At 42.9% G+C, this 25728-nt stretch overlaps 1 protein-coding gene and 1 non-coding gene across 7 annotated transcripts in view; one reads left to right on the top strand and one right to left on the bottom strand.

Moving 5' to 3' along the window:
* Window positions 1-25728, top strand: part of LOC111868990 (rap1 GTPase-activating protein 1) — a 639633-nt gene that overhangs the window by 282427 nt on the left and 331478 nt on the right. The window contains exon 1 of one of the 6 annotated variants that reach the window (XM_033753271.1): window positions 13804-13820. The exons of the other annotated variants lie outside the window; for them this stretch is intronic. Coding sequence (XP_033609162.1) covers window positions 13819-13820 — 2 coding nt within the window. The 5' untranslated portion in view covers window positions 13804-13818. Of the gene's footprint in view, window positions 1-13803; window positions 13821-25728 lie in introns of those variants that run through there. 6 annotated transcript variants of the gene reach the window in all.
* LOC111869055 lies at window positions 853-971 on the bottom strand. Its single transcript, XR_002843604.1, has one exon. It is a non-coding gene; the product is annotated as a 5S ribosomal RNA (ribosomal RNA).

The following is a 25728-nucleotide window of genomic DNA, read 5'->3' on the forward strand; positions in this document are numbered from 1 at the left end:
TTTCTCCAAGTCAGTGTTGCACAAATATTCTGCGACCGCGTTGCCATGTATAGTAAAGCCCGCTTTTTATGACACCCTGACAGTCGTTAAATTTTTTTTTTATCTTTACCGTCTTTCATGATCGAGCTATCAAACCTGGATAATGACGTCTATTGCAACCGCCACAAGGACGTGACACTCTCAGATCTTGCCCTGATGCCGTAAATTTCGTGTCGGATTTTCCAGACATAATTAATTTTTGTGTGTGTTGGTGTTTTATGTTTGTACAAATTACCTTAAAACCGGAATTAACCGCCGTGGGGATCCGTTGCGCTGACCACGTGACACACACTATCCGCAAAAGTACTAACTTCGCCGGCAAACGGCGGTCGCTCGGTCGGTAGTGTTAGCTTGCGGACTATAGGCCACGGAGTTTGTTTTTTACACATTCAGTTCTTTAGTAGTGTAGAAACAGGCTTAATATCTTTCACTCTGTCTTTCTCCCCACTGAGGAACGTGCAACTCTGCTCATGTTTTAGGATGCGCAGTGGGTTTATTCCTAAAGTACCTCATGTCTGGAATTCGCTTCAATTCATACCCTGTCGCTTTTCTAATGCTAGTGGGGTGGGACTAAGTTCCTTGTACTGCGGCCACTTCTGGCCTATTGTACGAGCCCCAGATGATACGTGAGGGTGATTGTGGAGCAATTGGTGGAATGAAGATTGGCAGGGGAAACCGAAGTACTCGGAGAAAACCTGCCCCAGCGCCACTTTGTCCACCACAAGTCTCATTTGACCACACCCGGGATCGAACCCGGGCCTTCGGGAAGCCAGCGACTAACAGCTTGAGCTATGGCGCGGCCTAAAAATGAAGTACCAACAGCACGTTGTGTTCCCAAGCGGTCACCCACCCAGGTACTAACCACGCCCAATATTGCTTAACTTCGGTGATCGGACGAGAACCGGTGTTTTCAACGTGATATGACCATTGGCTATAATTAAATAAGACGTGTTTGGAAAGTGTTTCTGGGATCAACTCTTTAGTTTTGTGCTTCTTGTGGGGGTGTGAAATATCGTCTAGGGCGTTTCGGGACAAGCCACGGCGCTGAAGATCCTGAAGATGTGTTAACGTTTCCTTTGCTTATCATGGAGCGAGCGGGGCGAAAGGGATGGTCTGAGACTTGCTCTGTTTCCCCTGTCTGTTGCACTTGTTCATCTTGGACTTTCGCGAGTTTCATGTTTGTTTCTGTTTTTCTGTCAGCCGTGAAGTAATTTAATTGACTGCGAATAAGAAGCGCCTGCCTTGAAAATTTTATTGTGAAGCACTAAACCAAGAAATTCCTTTCTTCTGTATAATCAGAATGTTCATGCCGTATTCACAAAATGTCCTGCAGTGGGCAGTGTTTTAAGCTGGCTGAACCTCCGTCGCACTTAACACCTGATTTCTTTAAGATCCACTTTTATACATGTACGTATGTTTTTCTTAAATAATTAGAATGATCAGGTCAAGGAGGATGAGGTGGGAAGGGTATGTAGCACGAATGGTGGAGATGTTGAATGCGTATAGAATATTGGTGGGAAATACCAGAAGGAAATAAACCACTGGGAAAATCAAGGAGTAGGTGGGTGGACAATATTAAAATGGATCTTAGAGAGATAGGATGGCATGGTATGGATTGGATTGATCTGGCTCAAGATAGTAACCAATGGAGGGCTCTTGTGAACACTGTAATGAAACTTCTGGTTCCATAAAATGCTTGGAAGTTCTTGAGTAGCTGCAGAATGTTTCGACATGTCCCTTCTTCAGGTCCGGTTTTTCGTTACAATTATTATATCACTTACATAGCGTAAATTTTCATGTAGAGTAAACCGAGTGGATCTACCGGTATGTTATATATTATATGTACTATATACTATAATTTGTTGGGACGATCGCAGTGGCCGCACGGTCTAAGGCATGAACCGTCTTCGCCCGTTCGAACGCTGGGATCGTGGGTTCGAATCCCATTTGAAGCATGGCTGTCTGTGTGCGTTTATTCTGTGTTTGTGCTGTTCTTTGTCGTACGTAGCGGCCTTTTTACGGGCTGATCCTCCGTCCAAAGAGTCCTACCAATCCACAAGTGCTGTAGAGCCATAGAAAGATAGATAGTTTTTTTTCGATAATAGTTTTATTAACAATAAATTAGTTAATATTTACATTGAAAAATACATAATTATATAATTGTATAGATAGATAGATAACGAGCTGGATTTTTATCCGTTGGTTAACTGTGTAGTTATTTTGCTGAAGTTGTAGATGTTGAATACTTTTATATGAATGTGCTGTCCCGAACAAACTCTGTCGTTCCAGACAGCAAGCTCCACCTGATGTTCACAATAATGTCATAAATGCTATGTATAGAGATTTACACAACAGGATGCAACAACATACATGTATGAGTAAAACACTCGGTCACATGGTGATCAATTCTCTGTCGGTTTTCCAGCAGTCTGATGGGTGCTCTAGCGTCACGCTACTGCACGACTGGCCGTTTTCTGCCATGTAACGAATGCAACTTGGTTAATACGAGAACTGTATAAAACGTTATGCACGCTTCATTAGTTTAATCCTCTTGGTACTGGAAATAGTGCTTTATATGAGGCAAATTCTGAAATTAGTTATATATATGTATATGCCTCGTGTGGAGGCGGGTTAGAATTCATCCATCGTAATGCCCTGTGAGTCGCAGAAGGCGACAAGAATGGAACCCAGTGCCTGGGGATATAACTGGGCCACGCTGTCACAAGGGAACATGAATATATAGACATGGTCCTCCAGGATGGAGGTTGGACGCAGGGCTGAAGACCTTGCTCTGTAAAATAACTACTGTTGCGAAATCGAAAGAAGTGAAAACCTTATAATGTAATTCATGACAAATCTGGCAGAATCTTCTAAGGAGGCTGTATCTCAAGAGAACAGTTTTGCCAATGATATATATATATATACGGGACATGCGGTAGTGTAGTTGGTTGAGGCACTATGCTACAAGCCGGAAGGTCATGGAATCGAATCCCGATGAGGTCATTGGATTTTTCAATTGACCTAATCCTTCCAGCCGCACTATGGCCCTGGGGTCAACTCAGCCTCTAACAGAAATGAGTGCCAGGAATATTCTTTGGGGTAAAGGGTGGCCGGCGCGTAAGGCTGACAACCTTACCGCCATCTGTGAGCCGATTGTCTAGAAAATGTTGGAGCCTCGACGTCTCACATCTCTATGGGCCTCCACGGCCTGTTACAGGGGTAGCTTTGCCTTTACTTATATATATATATATATATATACATAATTTCGAACGTCCAAAATTCCTACTTTGTCCTACATGTAGACTGAGTGTCCTTGTAATCAGGGCTGGGATGGTAACAAGAAATTATGCCACAGTCCTTACCACCGTTGCCGGTCCTCATGCCCACTCACTGCCAGTCTACATAGCTTGCCCGGTTCAAAGAGAGACCTAGTCAGAAATCGATCTACCGAAGAGATCCAGCGGTTTGAATCTCAATAGGAACGCCGGTTACGCTCAGATTCTTAATGGTTTTCGTTAGTACCTCGAGGCAAATACCGGCCAAGATTATTCACTATCATTTAATCACTCGACGCTCTCTAGTCTGACGTCCATATGCTTAAGGGCTACGCCATGAAGACGTATGGGGGAGTGGACGTATAGATCCACGTATTCTTGACGTCGGCATTTGTTGGAAGCACCGGCCTCTTTACCTCTGGGGAATGAAGCCTCGGTGCCAATTGGCTATGAGGTTCGGTGGGCCCCAGAACCAGTCTCGACGACATGTAGAGGATAAAATCCTACTCCTAACGGGACTCGAACTCCTACCCCTCGGTAGGCCAGCCCGTATCCAGTCGCTATACAGACTGATCTAGTTAAATAAAACGCAACTAAGTAATTAAACATGAACAATAACGAAGTTTGCAGCTCGAAAATTACGTAACGTGCAGGTTGGCGCTGCGGTACCGCTCTGGACTTGTACTGGGAAGTGATTGTTTCCGGCTTCGGCCGAGATATCGCCTGTTCTGATTTGTACTTAGTTTTCCGTAGTCCCTCCAGGCGACTGTCGGGATAATACCGCAGTGAACTGACGGCCGCTACCTTTCAAATCCTTCCCCAGATCATCATCATCATCATCATCATCTATTCCACTCGCTACTGAACGTACCCTTAAATACTCATAACTGGAGCGATGTAGCTAAGGCACTGTTTCTTAAGATTTCTTTATTTAAGAAGGCCTGCTTGTGAGTCCCCAGTAGTTCGTTGCCTTGTTTATGTTTTTCTGACCTCGCATTCCGTCGCAACAACCACGTTTTCATATAGAAACATTTGTCACTGCTTCAAGACTGTTGGCTTTCCTTTAGAACTGGTGACTTATACATAAAAAAAGATAAAATCGTCCCCGCGCTTAACTAATTAAGCAGTACGCCCTGAAGGCGTGTGTGGAAGTGAACTCTTGTTCCTCTCGCTTTCACTTTGGAGCGTAGGGCTGATTTCTCAGTTTCATTGAGCATTTTTACAGACTGTAGGACTCCTTGGGCGGGTGATCACCTCGTCAACCTCTACCTAAATACATGACAACACAAACACAGAATAAACACACACACCAAATATCCATGCCTTGTGTGGGATTCGAACCCGCGATCCCGGCTTCCGAAGAAGCGAAGGCAGTGCATGCCTTAGACCTCTCGGCTACCGTGACAGGCAACTTAGGAGTATATATTATACTAATTTAATGTCATCGTTTTGTTCGAGCTGATAACTGCCTCTTTACTTAATAATTAAAATACGAATTGATTACGTGATTCGTTAACGTTAAGTCGGCTTCTTCTTTCGGGAAATCTGGCGTGGTAAATTGCGGATGGCCATCATCAGCACAGTCAGTCATGGTTCCGAGTCCTGCTGGACTCATGACCATATTTTACTGTCTCACGACGCTTAGTGTCGCACATATGCGTGTATATGTATATATGTATGCATGTTAAGAGCCGGTTTGTTGAAAGACTACGGGCTGGATGGCCGGGGTTCGGTTTCTGGCAGAGACAAGGGATTTTTCTCTGCTCCATGCCGTCTAGTCCAACTCTGGAGGCCGCCTGGCCTACTGTCGACTGGGTATTGGAGCTATTTTCCTGGGGGTAAAGCGGCCGGGGCGTGAGGCTGACTACTCAGCTCCAACTAATATCGAGGTCAGGAATGGTGGAGCTATGCATCTGTTCACTATGCGTCTTCATATCGTAACTTTTAACAAGAAAAGGTGAAGAAGTTGCAGGAAACGAATTTGATTCTACCCGCTTCTATGATCATGAGTTTCGAAATATATATTTTGCCTTTCTGCCGGTCACGGTAGCCGAGTGGTGCAAGGCATGCACTGTCTTCACCCGCTCGGAAGCTGGGATCGTGGGTTCGAATGCCACATAGGGCATGAATGTCTGGTATGTGTTTGTGTTGTCCTGTATTTAAGTAGAGGCCTTGCGACGGGCTGATCACTCGCCCAAGGTGTCCAACCGTCTGTAAAATGATCAAAATGAAAAAGCAATCTCGACACCATAAAGGTATAAAAAGAACGGATTAAGTAAGTTGTCTTTCTCCGATTGTGCCTAAATTACACTTTATGAGTACAGCCATCTACTTATTTCGGGTGTGTATAATTCTTTAGCCGGTCACGGTAGCCGAGCGGTCTAAGGCATGCACTGTCTTCGCTCGCTCGGAAGCCGGGATCGTGGGTTCGAATCCCACTCAGGGCATGGAAGTTTGTGTGCGTTTTTCTGTGTTTGTCTACATGTAGAGGCCTTGCGACGAGCTGATCACTCGCCCAAGGAGTCCTACCGAATGTGTAAGCTCTAGTAAACCGAAGTGAAACGGAGAGTTCATGGAGGTAGGCCTAGGCCCAAATTGGGGCTGTAGCGCCACAGAAAAAAAAAAAATTCTTTAATCTTTCTTAATCCAGTCCACACCAGTGAAATCAGCATACCCCTCTACTGCTTTACTGAAGACATAAACACGAAACGTAATGGCAGCCTAAAGTGTTTTAAACTTACTTAATTCTTACGTAATTCAAAGAGAAGTACAAAGAATGAAGCCAATATGAGTCCAGACCTACACATCTCTCCCGCCATTCAGAAAATTGAACTTTAATTAAAATTAAAGAACAAAACACGCCCTGTCTAATTACCGCATGTTTTTGAAAGGGGCCTTGCTTCAACACACGGCTGTTGTGTCTCTCTTGTTTTTCATTCTGAAGATCCTTGCTCTTTCTCTATTTAATTGTAGGCAGATAATTGACAAAGAAGCCGGTCACGGTATCCCAGTGGTCTAAGGCATGTACTGTCTTCGCTCGCTTGGAAACCGGGATCGTGGGTTCGAATCCCACTCAGGGCATGGATGTTTAGTTTGTGTGTGTGCGTTTTTCTGTGTTTGTATACAGGTAGAGGCCTTGCGACGAGCTGATCACCCGCCCAGGGAGTCCTACCGTATATGTAAGATCTAGAAAAACCGAAGTGAACGGAGAAGTTCATGTAGGTAGGCCTAGGCCCACTGGGGCTGTAGTGCCAAGGAAGAAAAAATTTGACAAAAAGCATATCAGATATCTAGCTCGTCTTATGGACCATACGAGATTTTAAAATTATGAAAATAACACGCTTCTTCTTATCTTGCTGAAATGGAAGTTTAACGAGGATGTTATTCAGTGTCTCAGAATTTAATTTTTAGGTTACTTTCCTAAAACAGGCTTATGCGATTCTATGCTGTCTGTGCATTTGTGTATCTGTGTCTGTGAATCCCCGGCTATTAACTTTTGAATGCCTGAATCAATCTAATGAAACTCGGTGCATATATGTCATGGCAACTGAGCCCATCTCAACGGCGTTCTTCATAATCCTTCCCGTCGGTCTGTGTGTTTGTATTTGTGTCTCCTATCAGTGCTAGGCAAATGTACGGTAAAGTGTCCCGCCTTTCGTTGTTACGCAACGGCTCGGTAAAAACGTTACTGCGGCAACGAATACGCGCGCAAAAATAGAAGAACTGTTGGATACTTGGTTTTCTTAGTGTAGACTTCCAGTACTAAATTTAATCCGGTTCTGCTCTGAGTTTGCGTAGACTAAACATGCTAATTGGCGACACAGAAGTTACTTCGTCATTATACGTACACTATCCACTTTCTTCACCACGAGTCACGAACATTTAGTGGAACAGTAACTGAAAACATTCTGATTTATATCAGGGGTGTTCAGCGTGTAATACAGGGTGATTTAAATTTCATTATGTTACATTTCAGCATTACAGTGAGCAACATAATCCTTAAACATAACATCCTGTACACCTGAAGATTGACAGTTAGGCCGTAACATATCTCCAAAGTCTGATTAAAAATTATTGTTTGGGTTTCCTTTTAAATCCCACGGTAATCCCGACAATAATTTAGAATCAACTTTTATTTACAGTCATTACAAGTCTTCGATATTTTGATCCTACATTTATATTTTTGAGTGGCATATGCAGGTTCTTCCATCTACACACACACATGCCACATAGCATTTTCTTTGCAGAGATCCTTGATCTTTCATGCGTTAATTGCAGATTGTTAATCTACGTGTAGCTCAGTCTGCATAGGAGATAATGACAACTCATCTTGAGGTGACGTAACAGGTCTACTACAGCGTCTGTCTACCTACACACAGCATTTTAAATAAACCTGCCGATCGTAAGCTTGATGCATTGTAACTCCCTACTTATCAAGTAGAACTAGTTTGGATGCCAATAAACCGGTTTAACATATTCATGCTTGCGGAATGGATGTTATTAGTGTGCTGATCTGTAGAAGATTTTTTATGAGTGCGCCAGTAACGTTTATTTTATTTCTTATTGTGGAATTTTATTACCCATCATATAGCTTTCATTTCATTTATTTTGGTGACTCTTTAAGGCGTGTTTCATATTTTTAAGAAACACGGACAGATCAGAGTAAGGTCGTTGAAACAGAGGTTATTTAAATTAGAAAAGAAGTGGTTTCTAAAGCACGTGACCTATAACCCTCCTGTTGTGGATGAGGATTGACACGCGCTGGGTACGTTTTGCTTCTTGGTGGTTTTAGTTCGTGATGCAGGAACACTATGGCCTTGTTGCCACTAATTCCGTAACGAGTAGCCCCTCTTTCATCTTTGTTTCCTCTCTTTTTCTTGGCTTCTTTCTTTTATTTATTTCTTGCCTTCTTTCTTAACTTTCTGCACTATCTCTTTTCTCTCTTTTTATATTTTAATTTCTATACGTCTGTCTCTATTTCCTTTCTTGTTTCCTTCTCATTAAGTTTGTTATTTAGCGATGCTGTCAGCATCGAGACCGTATTGCGCCGATAAGATGATTAATGAATGTGAAGCAGTTTTTTTTTTCCTTGGCACTACAGCCCCAGTGGGCCTAGGCCTGCCTCTATGAACTTCTCCGTTTTCACGTCGGTTTTTCTAGATCTTACACATTCGGTAAGACTCCTTGGGCGGGTGATCAGCTCGTCGCAAGGCCTCTACCTGTAGACAAACACAGAAAAACGCACACACACAAACTAAACATCAATGCCGTGAGTGGGATTCGAACCCACGATCCCGGTTTCCAAGCGAGCGAAGACAGTACATGCCATTTGTTTTATTTATATAAGCTTAATTTAATTTTGTTGAGTCAGGATTCATATGTCTGTTTCCTGGTTTGTAACTTTGTATTATGCTTGTTCAGTTAGAAACATACCAACACATAGGAGAGTCTCAGTACTTCATATACGCCCTATTAACCCTTAGAGTATTACACTTACCGTTTGTTTGAACGGCAAACCGAATACTGTTGTGACATGTTTGCCCAAAGCCAGAATTTTGGAACCGAAAGAGAGAACTGTTGCTACGCAACGGCTCTGTAAACACGTTTTTACTACGATGAAATCACATACCCGCTGTAACGGATACACACGCAACGATAGAGGAACTTTTGGAAGCGGGGGGAGATTTCTCCATAAATTGCATTTCGTCAATAAGTTAATGATTTTAAACAATAAATTTTATTGATGTGGAAAGGAGCTGTTATGGCCCACTTTAAGATACCGTCTCTGTACATGCCCGCAGTGATCAAGAAACGCAAACAACATCGGGCAATAAAGCCGGCCTCAGAGCCCAGAACCAAAGCTGCGTCCTCCCAAATAGGAATCATAAGTGCCAACCGCTGAACCGTAGCGTCTGTACAGATGTAAATATTCTTCCTTAGTACGTTAGTCGCCCGGGTCAGGTCATATTGGATTTGTGGTGAACAAAATGGCACTGGGGTAGGCTTCTCGAATATTTCGGTTTCCCCTGCCAATCCTCGTTCTACCAATTGCTCCACAATCACCATCACCTATCATCAGGGGCTGGTACAATAGGCCAGTAGTGGCTGCAGTACCGAGTAGACTCAGTCTCACCCCACTAAGAATAATAAAAAATGATATTAGGTAATTCCATAATATAGGATCTCTATACAGAAGTATATAATTAACCATTTAAAGACTGAATATCTTCTATATTATATAAAAATTCAGTTCGTGCTTCACAGGAAACACATTGACGTCATTACAAAGTTCGACAGATTAATGCTATTTTTTTGGGGGGGGGGGACGCTGTTTATTGTAAGAACCACACGAAAAACAGAGATATACTTTGCGGGCAGAATGCGGGGTTTTAGTATGTTTAAGCAGGTAGTATATATAGTAACCACTGGGCTTAAAATGGTTAATTATTCAGCTGGGCAGGAAGTTTCTTGCCTTTTATAAAATCCGGAAATTAGTTACAGTGTCCGCTAAAGCCTGCCATCTACAATACAATACAGACTATCAATTCACTACTTAATCTGTAAGATCCGATTTAATATTATCCTCCCATCTACATCTGGGTCTCCTAAATGATCTCTTCATGACTTCCTGTCATTACTATTCATGTGGAAAACATTAATTTAATGGAAAATATTGATGAATTTCCCCGTTAGCTGTGACAGCGAATATAGTTTTTATTTTAACGAATCTTCCAGGCTCCTGGCGCAGAGGACAGGTATGCTGTAGTGAAACGTGTTTTATCTGCTTTTGATTAGTTACCAGGCCGCAAGGTGTTCTCATGCAAGAAAGCAAGTGCGATAGAATGGAGAACTGTGTCGAGATGTGCTACTAACCCAGTGCAACTTGCAGAGTTGTATTACCACATTTTATTCTTCTCTTTCTATTCTTCTGCTCCGTTAAACCTTTTAGCTGTACTAGGATCGAGTCCTGCCGGTGAATGAGGGACTGTTTGTCGTGCAAAGGATGCGACCCTGCCACGTCATCCACTCGAACTCTGCCGATCATAATTCGGATAACAGACGCATCAGTAATGAGCTCTTGTAACATATTGCTTGAAGTAACAAACAAACAAACAAACTCCGTGATTTTAGTCCGCAAGCTAACTATACTGACCGAGCGACCGCCGCTTGTCGGCGAAGTTAGTACCAAATTTAGCGGATAGAGGGTGTCGCGTGGTCAGCGCAACGAATCTCCACGGCTGTTAATTTCGGTTTTCTATACCGGAGCCGCTATATCCTTGAAATAGCTCCTCAATTATCATCACGAAGCTGAGTGGACCCCGTTCGAGACCCACTACTTCTCAGAAAAAAATCTGGTAGACCTCTGGAACTGTAGCCAGGAGAGCTGACCACTAGACCACAGAGGCGGTTATTGCTTGGAGTAAACAATTTAGAAACAAAGTCTCTGGTTTCGGTGAAGCATGGCATGCGAGTTTCTCGTCATTTATTTGTAACGGCACAGTGGGACCACTGAAATTAAATAACGGCATGAAACACTTCATTTTCGCGAAAAGTGAAGAATGTTGTGAAAATCACGAATTAAGTCACGTGGTACGTTAATATAAAACTGCTGTCACTGTGATTAGCCTCTCCACCACATGGTAATCCTTTCTGTTTGACAACTAACGGTTTCTCTGAATCCTAGAATAGTCTAACCTACAACTGAAACCTGTGATCAAGTTTCTAAACTTAACTTTTCAAAAAGGAGTAAAACAGCTGGACAGGAAATCTGATATTTTATCTCTTCGCAGCAAAAGCTAAGGATTGTGTGCATGTTTTAATTTAGATAAAAGTAAAGCTATCGCTGTAACAAGCCGTGAAGGCCCATAGGGTTGTGAGACGTCGAGGCTGCCATATTTTCTAGGCAATGGGCTCACTGATGGCGGTAATGTTGTCAGCCTTACGCGCCGGCCGCTCTTTACCACCAGGAAGATTTCTGGTACTCATTTCTGTTAGAGACTGAGTCGACCCCAGGACCATAACGCAGCTGGAAGGATTAAATAAATGTATAAATCCACCTATTCGAGACTCGAACCCGCGACCTTCAGGCATGTAGCATAGTGCCTCAACCAACTACGCTACGGCGTGTCCCCGCATTTTTAATTATATAAATAAAATTGCTTTGAGTATTTCAGAAATAGTCAAGTAGTTCTGGGAAGAACTAATCTACTTTCCTTTGATACGGCATAGATCGCAGAGAAAACGACGACTCCAAAAACTTCGTTGTCGCGGGAACGTCTTTACCGAGTTCTTAGCCTAGCAGCGATAAAGGGATAGACCCACATACACGCGTCCAACAGTTCTTCTATTGTTGCGTGTATTTGTTGCAGCGAGAACATGTTTACCGAGCCGTTGCTTAGCAACGAATGGAGGGATACACATATTCGTACAAACTGATGGGAGGGATGTATAAAGTACACCGTTGAGATGGGCTCAGGTGCTGTTATATACGTAGCAAATTTCATAAAAATTGGCTCAGGCATTCAAAATTTGGTAAGGAGGAATGCATAGACAGCATGGCCATAAACAAAGTACATAAACTGTATACAAAGGTATGAGGTCTACACAACAATATTCTGTATTATATATAACAAACCGCTACAACATAGCGACAGCATCAACACAGGGAGCAGCCCGTACACATATCATAGTAAGAAAATCTAATATACATCACTCCAAATAAAAACCTGTTGGGTGATATACAGAATAACGAGCATAAGCTCCACGAGACGATAGTAAGGTCAAGACCACACGACCTGACTTATGCGACAGGACCCCGATACGCATGCGCCCCACGCCATCATGCCAACACGTAGCGGCCACAAACCTAAAGAGATTTATCGCAAAACACTTCATTTCCAGTACTTCTTTTGGCTTGTTTTGGACTTCATCCATCGTCTGGTATGTAAAAGATACAAGATTGAGTGATTGAGACTAGTTCTTTGTAACGGGCCCAACTGAGTAGGTTTATCCTGCCCTACCCACCTGAGGACGGAGACAGATCCAGTCTCCGAAAAGTTGCGGTCTTTCGTCTTTTACATACCAGACGATGGACGAAGTCCAAAACAAGCCAAAAGAAGCACAGTATACACCATCGTCAGAATCCTTTAAAGACTTCATTTCCATTGTAGTTCAATTGTAATGTTTATGTTTTTATCTGTAGTCTCTAGTCTTTTTTAATTTTATTATCTGAGTATTTAAAATTTTAACTGAAAAACTCAATTTATTAATTTACGAACACTCGAATGAACAGTAAGGATGCTTATTGAAGAATTAGTTGCAAATTGTTAGATATAATTCAACAACTGAGCCTGGTATCATTGTATGCCTGATGATGACCCAGTATATAGGTCGAAACATGTAGCGTCTATAAAACAGATGTTGATACGGTAGTGTCTACTTTGTTTAAATACAGAATATTGTTATGTGGACTGCATACCTTTGTATATGTTCTATGTACCTTGTTTATGGCACACAACAGGATGCATACTATTAAGACAGCATGGATATAGCATAAGCCCAATTTAGGAAAGTAGGCTAAAAACCATTACACATAATATAAATGTTGTACTTTTTAACTCAGAATTTACTGTGTGTAGAGATGTTTTATCGGGTTAGCATCCTTCTGACGTATGTTCTTCTTTCCTCGCCCCTTTCTTTCTCTTCAACATTATTCTTGTTGAAGTGGTTTCTCAGAGATAATTCTTTATATGTTGCTGTCATGCCCTTGCTTAAGAGTCTTCGGTGCAATTTGAGGAAATTTTTTTTTGTATTTTTTGTGTTTTTTAAATTCGCTTAGTGGGGGGTGGAGTCCAACTGGGTCCACTCGGCACGGGGGCCACTGATTGGATCTATTGTAGCCTGCCCCGGGTGATTATGGTGATGGAGAATTTGGTGGAATGAAGATTGGCAGGGGAAAACGAAGTACTCGAAAAAAAACAGTTTATTGTGGTTACTTACATTTTAACATCTGTAGGCTCTTGGACTCACAGTCGTTGTGTCTGAGATCTTCAGAACACTTTTCATTACAACTCTTGCTATGATGTCATTCTTTTTGTCGACATTGCTTTCATTACGGGCGAAGAGATCGGGAAGGAAACTGAATTGGACAAGAATGCATGCGCATAACAGCACAATTAACAGGTTTCCGGGTTTTCCTTCCTCAAGCAAACAACTTCTATAATTATTCTAATGCTCTGTTGTTACTAGTATCCGAGATACAAAGGTACAAAGGAGGTGTGTGTTGACACGCGCTTGCGTGTATGTGTGTACGTGCGCGCGCGCGTGTGTGTAGTGGAAAACTGCAGTTTTAATGGACCATACTTATTTCGTAACTTGTAGTATTTTATATTGTACTTATACATGCATATGAGTCACGGCAATAAACTGTTATTTTTATTTTGTTGTTGCAGGTAAGCTTTCGAGTGTCTGAATTTCTTGTTGCCATGGTCACCTTCAACATAAAATGTAAGTTTGTTTGAACCACCAACCTACATGAAAACCTATGTTTTATTTTTAGTTAAGTTTTTATATGTTCTTCGCATTAGGTACAAACGATTAGTGCCATATGACGAGATCGTTCATGTACCTCCCTGTGTTTTCATCTCCGAAACTACTGAACGGATATGGATGAAATTTGGTATTAGGAGTCACCACTGAAGGTAGTTGAATGAATTTAATTTTGATTATCAGTGGAAACTACACTTTATGTGAAGTGTAAATAAACTTTTCCGGTTTTCTGATAAATGGCTTATCATAAAATAATGTGTACTTAGCATAAAATTAAAGGTTAATTAAGAGTTACGTTTATTTGGAACGCTTTTTGAGGTGGTGAAAATTTAATGAACTACATAGAATTTTCTTTTACTATATGTATATTTTCAATAAAAACAGTCCACAAAATGACAGGATTTGTGTTAACTTGTTTTTGTTTTTTGAAGAAAGTACTGTTGCCCTACATATTTAAATAATTTATTTTGATAATTTAAATAATCCTTCAAGGTTTAAGGATTACGCCGCCAAGAATGTTTCTTGAGTAATGGAGAGGGATTAATTTCAGAAAGATTTTCTGTATACGATAAAATAAGCTAGATTATGCATTTAAATGTTGTGAATAAGAAATGCATGTGTGTTTGCTTCCCTTCATAAGATTTTTTTCCGTAAGTAATGAACATGAGAGCTAATGAAGTAGAAAAAAACGCAAAATCGCGAAGAACTCATTTGTAAACAATGTATACGGGTGAGAAGAAGACGAAAATTACCATCTAAATATGTTTATTATATTTCCTTTTGTTGACTACATGTTGCTAAAACCCCGTCATATTTCGGTCTTACAAGACCATCATCAAGGGCTGTACCACATTAAAGTGAAACTTTACGCTTCATATGTGTATACCAGTCCTTTAAATTGAGTACATCCTCTCACACTTTTCTTCCTTTTCATATACCTGTAGCTTTCGTTTTGTTTTCTTCTTCTTTGTTCATTTTAATTTTTAAGGTATGTTCACGCTGGGTGATATGTCAGTGGTCAGTGGGGGAAGAGAAATCTTTTACATGCAACCGAGGACTGGAAATGCATACAGTTGCCATAATTCCGTCCGGGAACTGAAAACTTTCACTACCTTTAATATTAGACTACAGCGTCCTGTTGCACTGTGTTTCCTAAAGAGCACTCTCACGTCTCACCGTCCCCGTGCAACTTCGTCGTGTATTAGATAACCGTTATTTTTTTAATTACTAGTGGCCACTTCTGGCCTATTGTACCAGCCCCAGATGATAGGTGAGGGTGATCATGGAGCAATTTGTGGAATGAAGATTGGCAAGGGAAACCGAAGTACTCGGAGAAAACCTGCCCCAGCGCCACTTTGTCCACCACAAATCCCACTTTACCAGACCCGGGATCGAACCCGGGCCGCCGCGCTGGAAAGCCAGCGACTAACCGCTTGAGCTATGGCGCCGCCCTTAGATAACAACTATACACAGCATCAAAGCAAAACCAACAAAACACCAACAAAATATTCACCAGACCTACAACACGTGGATACAAAAAAAATAAGTAAGGCATGATATTTTCGCGTGTTTCAGTGACTAAGACGCGGGTTTGGGTCGGTGAATCGGTTTATTGGATCTTCACTACTCGTAACTATAATTAGTTCTTACACTCTGTGACTAAGACGCGGGTTTGGGTCGGTGAATCGGTTTATTGGATCTTCACTACTCGTAACTATAATTAGTTCTTACACTCTCAAGATTACTATAACTATAGGACATGTAACGTCACACACTAAGTCTTCTAATTCTTCTTCTGGCCACGCTGCTGTTCCCTTGGAACTTCGGAACTCAACTGAAGTCAGTTCCAAAGTCAAAGTCACATTGCGACTGATTATCAGTCAGTCTGTCTGTCTTGGTGTCGAGCCCCAGCTGGGGCTCATGACCAGATATTTATTACTGCTTGACAGTTACGATTTTGTTTTTGTGGGGCGCCCTCTCTGACGAGAGGACGGATCTGTCTTTTCTATAGGCTGCTGGACCTTGCCAGCGCAGTCTTTCTCGGGTCGTAGTCCCTTAGTACTAGCGGCCATATTTTACTGTCTCAGATTGGAGCCTTCCCTTTTCCGAAGTCAGTTCCCATTTCCGTATTCTCTTATATCATCTCGGCACGGACCACGCACAGAAAACACAGGCCCTCTGTTGTTGCATGGCGCAGGCAACTTTGAAAACAAGTCACATGATAACTATCTCGCCAGTCCATTGACGCGCTGATTGTTGCCTAGTAACGAGCTATAAACATTCGTGCTATTATTGTATAATCTTAAGCGAGGTGTTTATCGCGCCGTTGCCTAGCTATACACGTTACAATATTTTAAAAAATAGTAAAATACTTTATATGTACTTTGCAACTTTAAAATGCAAAATGTAGCAGCCAGTTGGGACGAAACATGTAGTGTTCGAATAACAAGAACAGACGAATGCTTTTGAAGTAGAGTGTATCTAAAATAAAAATGTTTGTAAATACACGTACTTTGAAGATTATCTTCGTTGTTTTGTCTTTTTTTTTTTTTTTGCTGCTGCTGTTTTTGGTGGTGTTGGTAGCAGTAAGTAGCAGTGGTAGTAGAACCTCTACTGCCAGTACTACTACTAATGCGACTGCTATTGCTGCTGCTACTACTATTACTGTTATTATTACCGTTTTACTAAACAGATCTAATGAAAATATTCCAATTGAATGGTTCGTTGGCTTCTCTTGGCCATGAATCTCCGAAGTTCGTATAGCGGATAATATGTTAGTATATTAGAATAAAAACACTCGCTGTTTGCATGGTATATGTTAGGGCTCTGAGGGATAAGTACTTAAAGTTACGAAGTTGTAAATTTTCTGTACTCTCTTCGCTAAAATGTCTATTTCTTCTCTGGAACTTTACGTTTCCCGACGGACAGTTGTGGAGGCGAAGAGTATGCAGGACTTTCGGTGTTAATAAACTTGATATAGAATTAGTTTTATTTAAATATCCGTTCATAGCCGTGTTTCTCAGCCAAAGAGACTGCAATACTAGCCGGATGACCGAGGAATCGTTCGATTCCTGGCTGTGCGAGACACTCGCTTCCCCGCAGACCGAGCAACTTCGCTCGAGCGGTAACTCTTCTGACTTATATTCGGGAGGTCCTCCGTTGTAATCCCTTCCGGGCCACTGACTATCCTGTTTCAGGTAACGGTAAAAAAAATCAAGTTTTCCCTTTGCATAATTAATTATATACTATGCCATGAATATGGAGCCGAGATAGTGTAGTCAGTATAGCGACTGGCTATGGGTTACACGACCGAGGGTCTGAAGTTCGAGTCGGTAGGGTCGTCCAGACCAGTTCTGGGGCCCACCGAGCCTCCTATCCAATGGATACCGAGGGCCCTTTCCCCGGGGTGTAAAGGTGCCGCGGCGTGACGCTCACCACTCACCTCCACATAATACCGAGGTTAGGAATGGATTCAGACACACTTCCCCTCCCCCATACGTCTTAATGGCGTCGTACTTGATTGAGCAAAAGGACAACTTTACCGTTACCTTGAAATAACCGTTTAGCATACAATAAAAATTTCCTGACTTGCTGTGTTATGGAGGTAGGCTGCAGACTTCCCCTCCACATCCCTCCCCGCTGCTTCCTTTGCGTGAGGGATAAATAGGCTATCATGAATGGGAGTTTGTAGCTTTCCTCAGTCGCTCCATGCCGAGACATGTACTGCTTATAAGTATAAAGCAATTGGCTCTTTCTAACCCCATTTTTTTTAATGTGATGAGACTGAGTCCAGCTGGTACGCCGGCCACTATTGGGCCTACTGTCCCAGCCCCGGATAATAGAAGAGTGTGAAGCAGTCGGTGGAATGAGAATTGACAGGGGAAATCGAAGTGATCGGAGAAAAGTGCTCCAGTTCCACTTTTTCCATCATAAATCTCGCATGATGTGACATGGAATCGAACCCGGGCCACCACTATGGAAATCTGACAACGAGCTAAGTTATGGCATGGCCAGACCCTTCCGTACCATTCATAGTCTTGCTGTTTTCGACACCATGCAGTTGATACAGCTTCGTTAAATAACCTGAAGATCAGGCAAGCTCGAATGTTGATGATTCTAAGCCGAATTACTTTCAGATAGATTAGATTTCAAGTAAGAGGCGAAAAATTGCCCTTCCTGAATTCTGATAAATACGTAATTGATTCGCTCTGGCCTGGCCTTCTTCTTGTGTTGGCGAATTACTTATTGGCGGTCCTGGAGAGCCGTGTTCACTCATGCGGCAAGTTATGTAATGGAGGCACTGCAAGATGGGCCTTCACAAGCTGCGTGAAATTCCATTAGTTACGGTTTGTTTTTAGTGCACCCGGTAGCCTCCAGTACGAAACTTTACTGATCTCTTCTTAAAACATTGTTGCAGTCCGTTATTCCTCCATTTCCTTCCTCTGTCTTTATTTAATGACGCTTTATCAATTGAATACCATCCTACCCAATCGGCATAGTCAGGGGCTACACGCTGGACGGCCGGGGTTCAATTCCGGGCAGGGGCAAGAGATTTTTCTCTTTTTTTACAGCGTCCAAACTGGCTCTGGTGCCCACCCAGCCTCCCATCCCGTGAGTAAAGCGGTCGGGGCGTGAAGCTGACCACTCATCTCCATACGGTGCCGGGGTCTGTGGTGAAGCTATGCCTCCACTCGCCCGTATGTGTTGCTGGTGTTGTGGTTAATTAATTAAGTACACGGAAAACTACCGTACCCTACATTCTTTCCTATCCAGTCTGTAGCAACGGGCTGGGCTGCCGGGATTCCATTCCTGCCAGAGACAAGAGATTTTTCTTTTCTTTATACTGCCCAGACCGACTCTGGGGCCCACCCAACCCCCTATCCAGTGGATATAGGGGGCTGTTTCCCCGGGGCATGAAGCCCACCATAGTGGAGCTGTATCTCCCCTCCACCGATGTCTTCATGGCGTTGCACTTAATTATTCACAGGGACAAGTTTAGCCTTCCTACGCTTTATCAGTTGCAGACTATCCAACATGTAACTGTAACCAGGAATAGCCCAGTCATTGAAGAGGCTGTGTACGGAACCAAACGACCGCAGTTCCTTTCCGTTGCCACATCAAGCATCAGCACGTGCTACGGAGTCCATTGAGCTTCCTAATGCCGAGATTATGCAAGGGAACTTCATACCTCTTTACTTTCACGCGCAGCCGTGGAGGCGACATTGCGTTATAAGTTACAAAACTGAATTGATAAACTGGTATATTAATAAAGGTAAAGCTCTCCCTGTTGAGGAGAATATTTGGACCAAAGAGAGATGAAATCACAGGAGGTTGGAGAAAACTGCATAATGAGGAGCTTCATAACTTGTACTCTTCTCCAAGTATAATTAGAATGATCACGTCATGGAGGATGAGGTTGGCAGGGTATGTAGCACGAATGGGGGAAACGAGGAATGCGTATAGGATATTGGTGGGAAGCCAGAAGGAAAGAGACCGCTGTGAAGACCAAGGCGTAGGTGGGTGGACAATATTAGAATGGATCTTAGAGAGATAGGATGGGATGGGATGGATTGGATAAATCTGGCTCAGGATAGGGACCAGTGGAGGGCTCTTGTGAACACGGTAATGAACCTTCGGGTTCCATAAAATGCTGGGAAATTCTTGAGTAGCTGCAGAATTGGCGGCTCCTCAAGAAGGGCTCAGTTCCATGAGTAAGTAAATAAGTAAGTAAGTAAGTAAAGCTCTTCCTGCAACAGGCCGTGGAGGCCCATAGGGTTGTGAGATGTTGAGGTCTCCACATTTTCTAGACAATCGGCTCATAGACTGCGGTAAGGTTGTCATCCCTAGGCGCCGGCCGCCCTTTACCCCCAGGAAGATTCCTGGTACTCATTTCTGTTAGAGGCCGAGTCGACCCCAGGGCCATAGTGCGATTGGAAAATCTATAAAAAAGAGTCACGCTAATTACTAAGTACATGGAAATGAAGCTGATAATTATCAGCTGATAGATAAATTTCCTAAAGGTAGAAAGGTAAGACAAAGTTGTCCCTGTGTTTAATTAAGTACCACGCCATGAAAACATATGGAGGAGTGGAGGTGTAGCTCCACATTTACTTTTTACTTTACTCTTTTATAGATTTGACTCATCTGGCATTTAATGTTTGGCTCGAATTCGGAAAACCAAGGTAATTTCGTATGCATTTGTGACCCAGCGCTCTCTCTCTCTCTCCTTCTGTCTAATTGAAAGCTCAATTAACATAATAACGGATAATTATTGATTCGTTATACAATAAATTATACTACACGAGTGTTATAACAATTGTTGTTATTATAATGAGCAGGTAATGTTATAAAACAGTGAGGCGTGTTCTTGTTCGTACTGCATTAAAGTTTATATGCTGCACGTGCATCCAGGAAGATATTAATATTTCAGTTGTCCTTTGTAGTTCAGTATAACAAAGCGTTCTGCAATGAACATGCAACAAATCGTTTCAATATAATGTCATCGCTTAGTGGTCTGAAGTAGTTTATAGCTGTGTTTAATCCAGGTTACCGCCTCTGTGGTCCAGTGGCCAGAGTTCCTGCCTACAGATCCAGTGGTTCCGGGTTCGATTCCCTTCGCTATCAGATATTTTGAGAAGTAGTGGGTCTGGAACGGGGTCTACTCAGCCTCGTGAGGATAATTGAGGTACTTTTTCAAGGAAATAGCGGCTCCGGTCTAGAAAACCGAAATTAACGGCGATGGGGATTCGTTGCGCTGACCACGCGACGTCCTCTATCTGCATTAAACTTCGCTGACAAGCGGCGGTCGCTCAGTCGATATAGTTTGCTTGCGGACTAAAATCACTGAGGTTTTTTTGTGAACATAGGAGCGCACGTGGCTAACATAAGCAAGACTAATTCCCATTTCTTTCGCTATACAGCGATCTCTCGTCATTACTTAGCAACTGCTGGATTCTCAAGAATTACTCAGCTCTATGAAGGTTTTTCTTTTATTACTAGTGGGGTGGGACTAAGTCCCTTGTACTGCGGCCACTTCTGGCCTATTGTACCAGCCCCAGATGATAGGTGAGGGTGATTGTGGAGCAATTGGTGGAATGAAGATTGGCAGGGGAAACCGAAGTACTCGGAGAAATCCTGCCCCAGCGCCACTTTGTCCACCACAAATCCCACTTGACCAGACCCGGGTTTGAACCCGGGTCGCTATGGTTGGAAGCCTGCGACTAACCGCTTGGGCTATGGCGCGGCCACTGCTCTATGGAGTAAGTAGTTAAGAGTAAAATAATATTTAAATTTATTAAGTTCCCGCTGTTGTATATGGGAGTTAAACTTGGTTGAAATAAGAAAAATATCTTTGAAATTCAAGCATAAATCCGTCAAAAATGAGATGAGGTCATCTGTAAAAGTATTTCTTGGGGAAGAAGCGAGATAAAGTGGGTTGGAGGTTGATTGCAATGACGCAAAATTTTACTGTGCCTTAATTACTTCGACGTTAGTTACAAGCGACAATCACACCTTGAGACTGCTTGACTTTCTGGGCTGTTTTTATGTTGTACAGATTTGTATTTTAGAAACGGTTTAGCTTGCGTTGTGATTAATTGTGACTGAGACTCTTATATTGGCCCGAGGCGGGATGTGAAGGAATTTCTGTACCATCAGTTGACCGTGGAAGGCCGGGCGTAACATTCCATTCGAGTGCTGGAGTAGGGGCAGGCCAGTGAGTGGTTCACACTGCACGTAACACACGTACAATAAAAACTCTTGTTTTTCCTTGCGTCAGCCTCAACACTCTTTAACACTTCTTATACCATTTTAGCGCATTGATGATGTATTTACAACCTGCTTTAGTACTTTAAAAGTCGGTTCAGCGACAGGCTACTGGATGGAAGGTCGGGGTTCCATTCCCATTAGGGGCAGGATTTTTTTCTTCTTCGTACGTCCAGACTAGCTCTGGGGCCATCCAGCCTCCTACATTGGGTATTAAGGGCTGTTTCCCTGGGTGTAAGGGGCCAGAGTCATGAAGCTGATCTCTAATATATACCTACTGCCGAGTTTAAGAATAGTCGAGCTATGCCTCAACTCCGCCATACGTCTTAATGACATTGTGCTTAATTAATTAAGCCTAGGGATAATTCTTTTTAATTCTCTTAATCGGGGTAGAGTCCAACTGGGTCAACTCGGCACTGTGGCCACTGATTGGCCTATTGTAGCCTGCCCCGGATGATTATGATGATGGAGAATTTGATGGAATGAAGATTGGCAGGGGAAACCGAAGTACTCGTTGAAAACCCGCCCAAGCGCCACTTTGTCCATCAGAAATCCCACTTGACCAGACCCGGGATCGAACTCGGGCGCCATGGTGGGTAGCCAGCGACTAACCGCTTGAGCTATGGCGCGGCCCACAAGCCTAGGGATAGCTCTACCTTCTACTCTCATCTGAAACATTTTCAATGTAGTTAACACTTAAGAGAACAGAAACGTCCGATCATCTGAAATGAGGTTCCTCAGATCAGTGGCAGGCAATAGAAGAATAAAGAAAAATAAGACTAGATATTAGACGAAAAATAAATATATTTAATCTAGGAGATAAAGTTGCGTCCGCCTCTGTGGTCTAGTGGTCAGAGGTCCTGGTTCGTTTCCCGGCGCTACCAGATTTTCTGAGAAGTAGTGGGTCTGGAACAGGGTCCACTCAGCCTCGTGAGAATAACTGAGGAGCTATTTCAAGGAAATAGCGGCTCCGGTCTAGAAAACCGAAATTAACGGCCGTGGGAATTCGTTGCGCTGACCACGCGACACCCTCTATCCGCAAAAGTTGGCACTAACTTCACCGACAAGCGACGGTCGCTCGGTCGGTATAGTTCGCTTGCGCACTGAAACAATGAAGTTTGTTGTTTGAGGAGATAAAGTAAAATAATGCAAACAGAATTATTTAGAATATATTTTAAGAATGCCAACTAATCGAATTCCTCACGAAGCTTTTAACATAACGGAAGAAGAGAGAGAGGTCGGCCACCAAAAAGACTGAAGGAATTTCGCCTACTAACGGAACAAGCCAAAAGGCCTGAACCTTGCAGTTGATTATGATTATGAGAAATTACAGTAATTTTAGACGCTGTGTATTTCTTATTAGCTTTGCAGCAGTAAACTTTTATCACCAATAAATAATCCCAGTTCTTTCATATCATTTCTGTGAAAGCGCTGTGGGAGAGAAGCACTTGAACTTGTAGTATTAAATTTAATGAAAATTGTTTCTGTTAGAATAACGCCTATTTCTCTAGCAGGCCAACATACAGACGAATTCCATATGTGGACACAAGAATAGAACGACAGCCACAACGTGTTAGAAATGTTGTGGTGTGCACTGAATTCCTCTTAGCGGTACGAACCCGCCTTCTTCAGCGGCGGTCATTATTATAATGATCAGTATGCATGTCATGACTTGTGGTTCGTTTGGGTGGGTGGGAGGAAGGACGAGGGCATCCGAACTGACGAAAGTAACATATATAGCACCTCCTCATGAATTCATAATTGCCCACCTTCACTCAAGAAACTATCCTCTCCCAAACACCAAACATACTACTCTATAAAAATCTTAAAAATTTAAACACCCTAAGGGCTTCTTTTGCCGGTCACAGTAGCCGAGCGGTCTAAGTCATGTACTGTCTTCGCTCGCTTGGAAACCAGGATCGTGGGCTCGAATCCCACTCAGGGCATGGATGTTTAGTTTGTATGTGTGCGTTTTTCTGTATTTGTGTACAGGTAGAGGCCTTGCGACGAGCTGATCACCCGCCCAAGGAGTCCTACCGAATGTGTAAGATCTAGAAAAACCGAAGTGAACGGAGAAATTCATGGGGGTAGGCCTAGACCCACTGGGGCTGTAGTGCCAAGGAAAAAGAAAGAAAAAAAAAAAGGCTTCTTTTGCTTATATACGTCATAATAAGCTAGTAGGTAGAATGTTTTGAAACCCCTTTAAAATGATTTTTGCTCTTGTTCTGTTATATCCTACTGGCGGGAAATAGTAATAGGCAATTTTACACGATGCTTGAGATTTCAGGAAACCTTCGTTACAAAACCGCGTTTATATCGAAGAGTAGAACCGAATATAAGCAGCAAAAGGAAATGTCTCAATGGAATGTACATGTTCTTCAGATTCGATCTTTGTGATTTTAAGTAGACCGTCGAACACAAAGTCCCCACTGTGAGCTCACTCCGTTAGAATAACGCATGGCGTATGTAACAAGTATTAGAAATGTTCGCCGATGACATAAAAGAAATTTTGATAAGGTTGACCAATAACCCCGGCTAAAAGTCAAATCGGCTGCACCAGAATACAGTTTAGCTGCGATATTCTGGCTAACTTGTGCTCACTGTTGCGTAATGGTAAAAGGTAAGATTGTCCTTGTGCTTAACTAATTAAGCACTATCCCATGAATATACGCGGGGTAGTGGATGTACTAGTCGGAGGTGAGTAGGCAGCTTGAAGCCCCGGCCGCTTTACCGCTGGAGGAAGAACCCCCCGATACCATTGAATAGGAGGCTGGGTGTTTCCCAGAGCCGATTTGGATGCTATGGTGGATAGAAACATCTTTGTCTCTACTAGGAATCGAACCCAGGCAGTTCAGTCCGTAGTCCATTGCAATACGGATTGCGCGCTATCCTGACTCTCGAAATGTTTGGTGGGGAATAAAGAATGTTTATGCAAATAACCTGCATCGAGAACTTTTGTTATTGAGTAAATTACGCAAATTTGTATATCTCAGAAAGCTCTCCATACATCCAGATGTTACAGTTTGACGTTAGTTGGAATTTAAAATGTTCAGGAAAGAATTTGGTGACGCTCCATCTGAATGTCTGAGTGTCTGGATTGTGTGTTCACTCTGTCCCACATCTGTGTCTTAATATAATGCCAAATATGACGATGTTAGCTCGGGTTTGGCTCTCTGTACCCCACGATCTAGTCTCCTCTCAGATATTTAACGAGGAGTTTCATACTCCCTTGAGACTGCCTCTGTGGTCTAGTGGTCAGAGTTCCTGGCTACAGATCCACAGGTCCCGGGTTCTATTCTCGGCGCTATCATATTTTCTGAGAAGTAGTTGGTCTGGAACGGGGTCCACTCAGCCTCGTGAGGATAATTGAGGAGAAATTTCAAGGAAATAGCGGCTCCGGTCTAGAAGGACGAAATTAACGGCCGTGGGGATTCGTTGCGCCGACCACGCGACACGCTCTTTCCGCAAAAGTTGGAACAAACTTCGCCGAGAAGCGGCGGTCACTCGGTCTGTATAGTTCGCTTGCGGACTACAGGCCACGGAGGTTGTTTCTCTTCCTAGTCTCGAATAAAACTGTACGGCACTGCCTTAAAGCAGCCTCTTGTTTGTCCTTCAACGTCCTTCAGCGTCCTTCGCAATTCATCATTTATAATTCCTTCAGTTATGTGCTACAAAACCTGTGAAGTTTCTGACGGACATTAAGAAACCAAGTGACGCTGCTAATGTGTGTCTTACAGGACAGTGTTCATCCTCTCAAACGGACGTGCAGGGTTTCTGCAGTGTCTGCTGCTACCGCGGATGAACTGTGTTTCATTATATCACCCATCACTTTATGATGATTTATTGTGGACATGTTTATACACGTATATCACTGGGGGAATTACTTCTAGGCAGTCATCCCGAATTTCTTTCAGTTGGTTCGCTGTAATGGGTTCTGACGTGTATCATGTCCATTTCTCATGAGTTCTCCATATCTTCTTGCTATACTGGTATCTTCTGTGACTATGTATCCCGACTTATGTTAAATTGGATCGTGGAGAGATAGGATGGGATGGTATTTATCTGATCCTTCCAGCCGCACTATGGCCCTGGGGTCGACTCA

This window comes from Cryptotermes secundus, unplaced genomic scaffold, assembly GCF_002891405.2.
Source record: "Cryptotermes secundus unplaced genomic scaffold, Csec_1.0 scaffold70, whole genome shotgun sequence".
Classification (NCBI taxonomy): Eukaryota; Metazoa; Arthropoda; class Insecta; order Blattodea; family Kalotermitidae; genus Cryptotermes; species Cryptotermes secundus.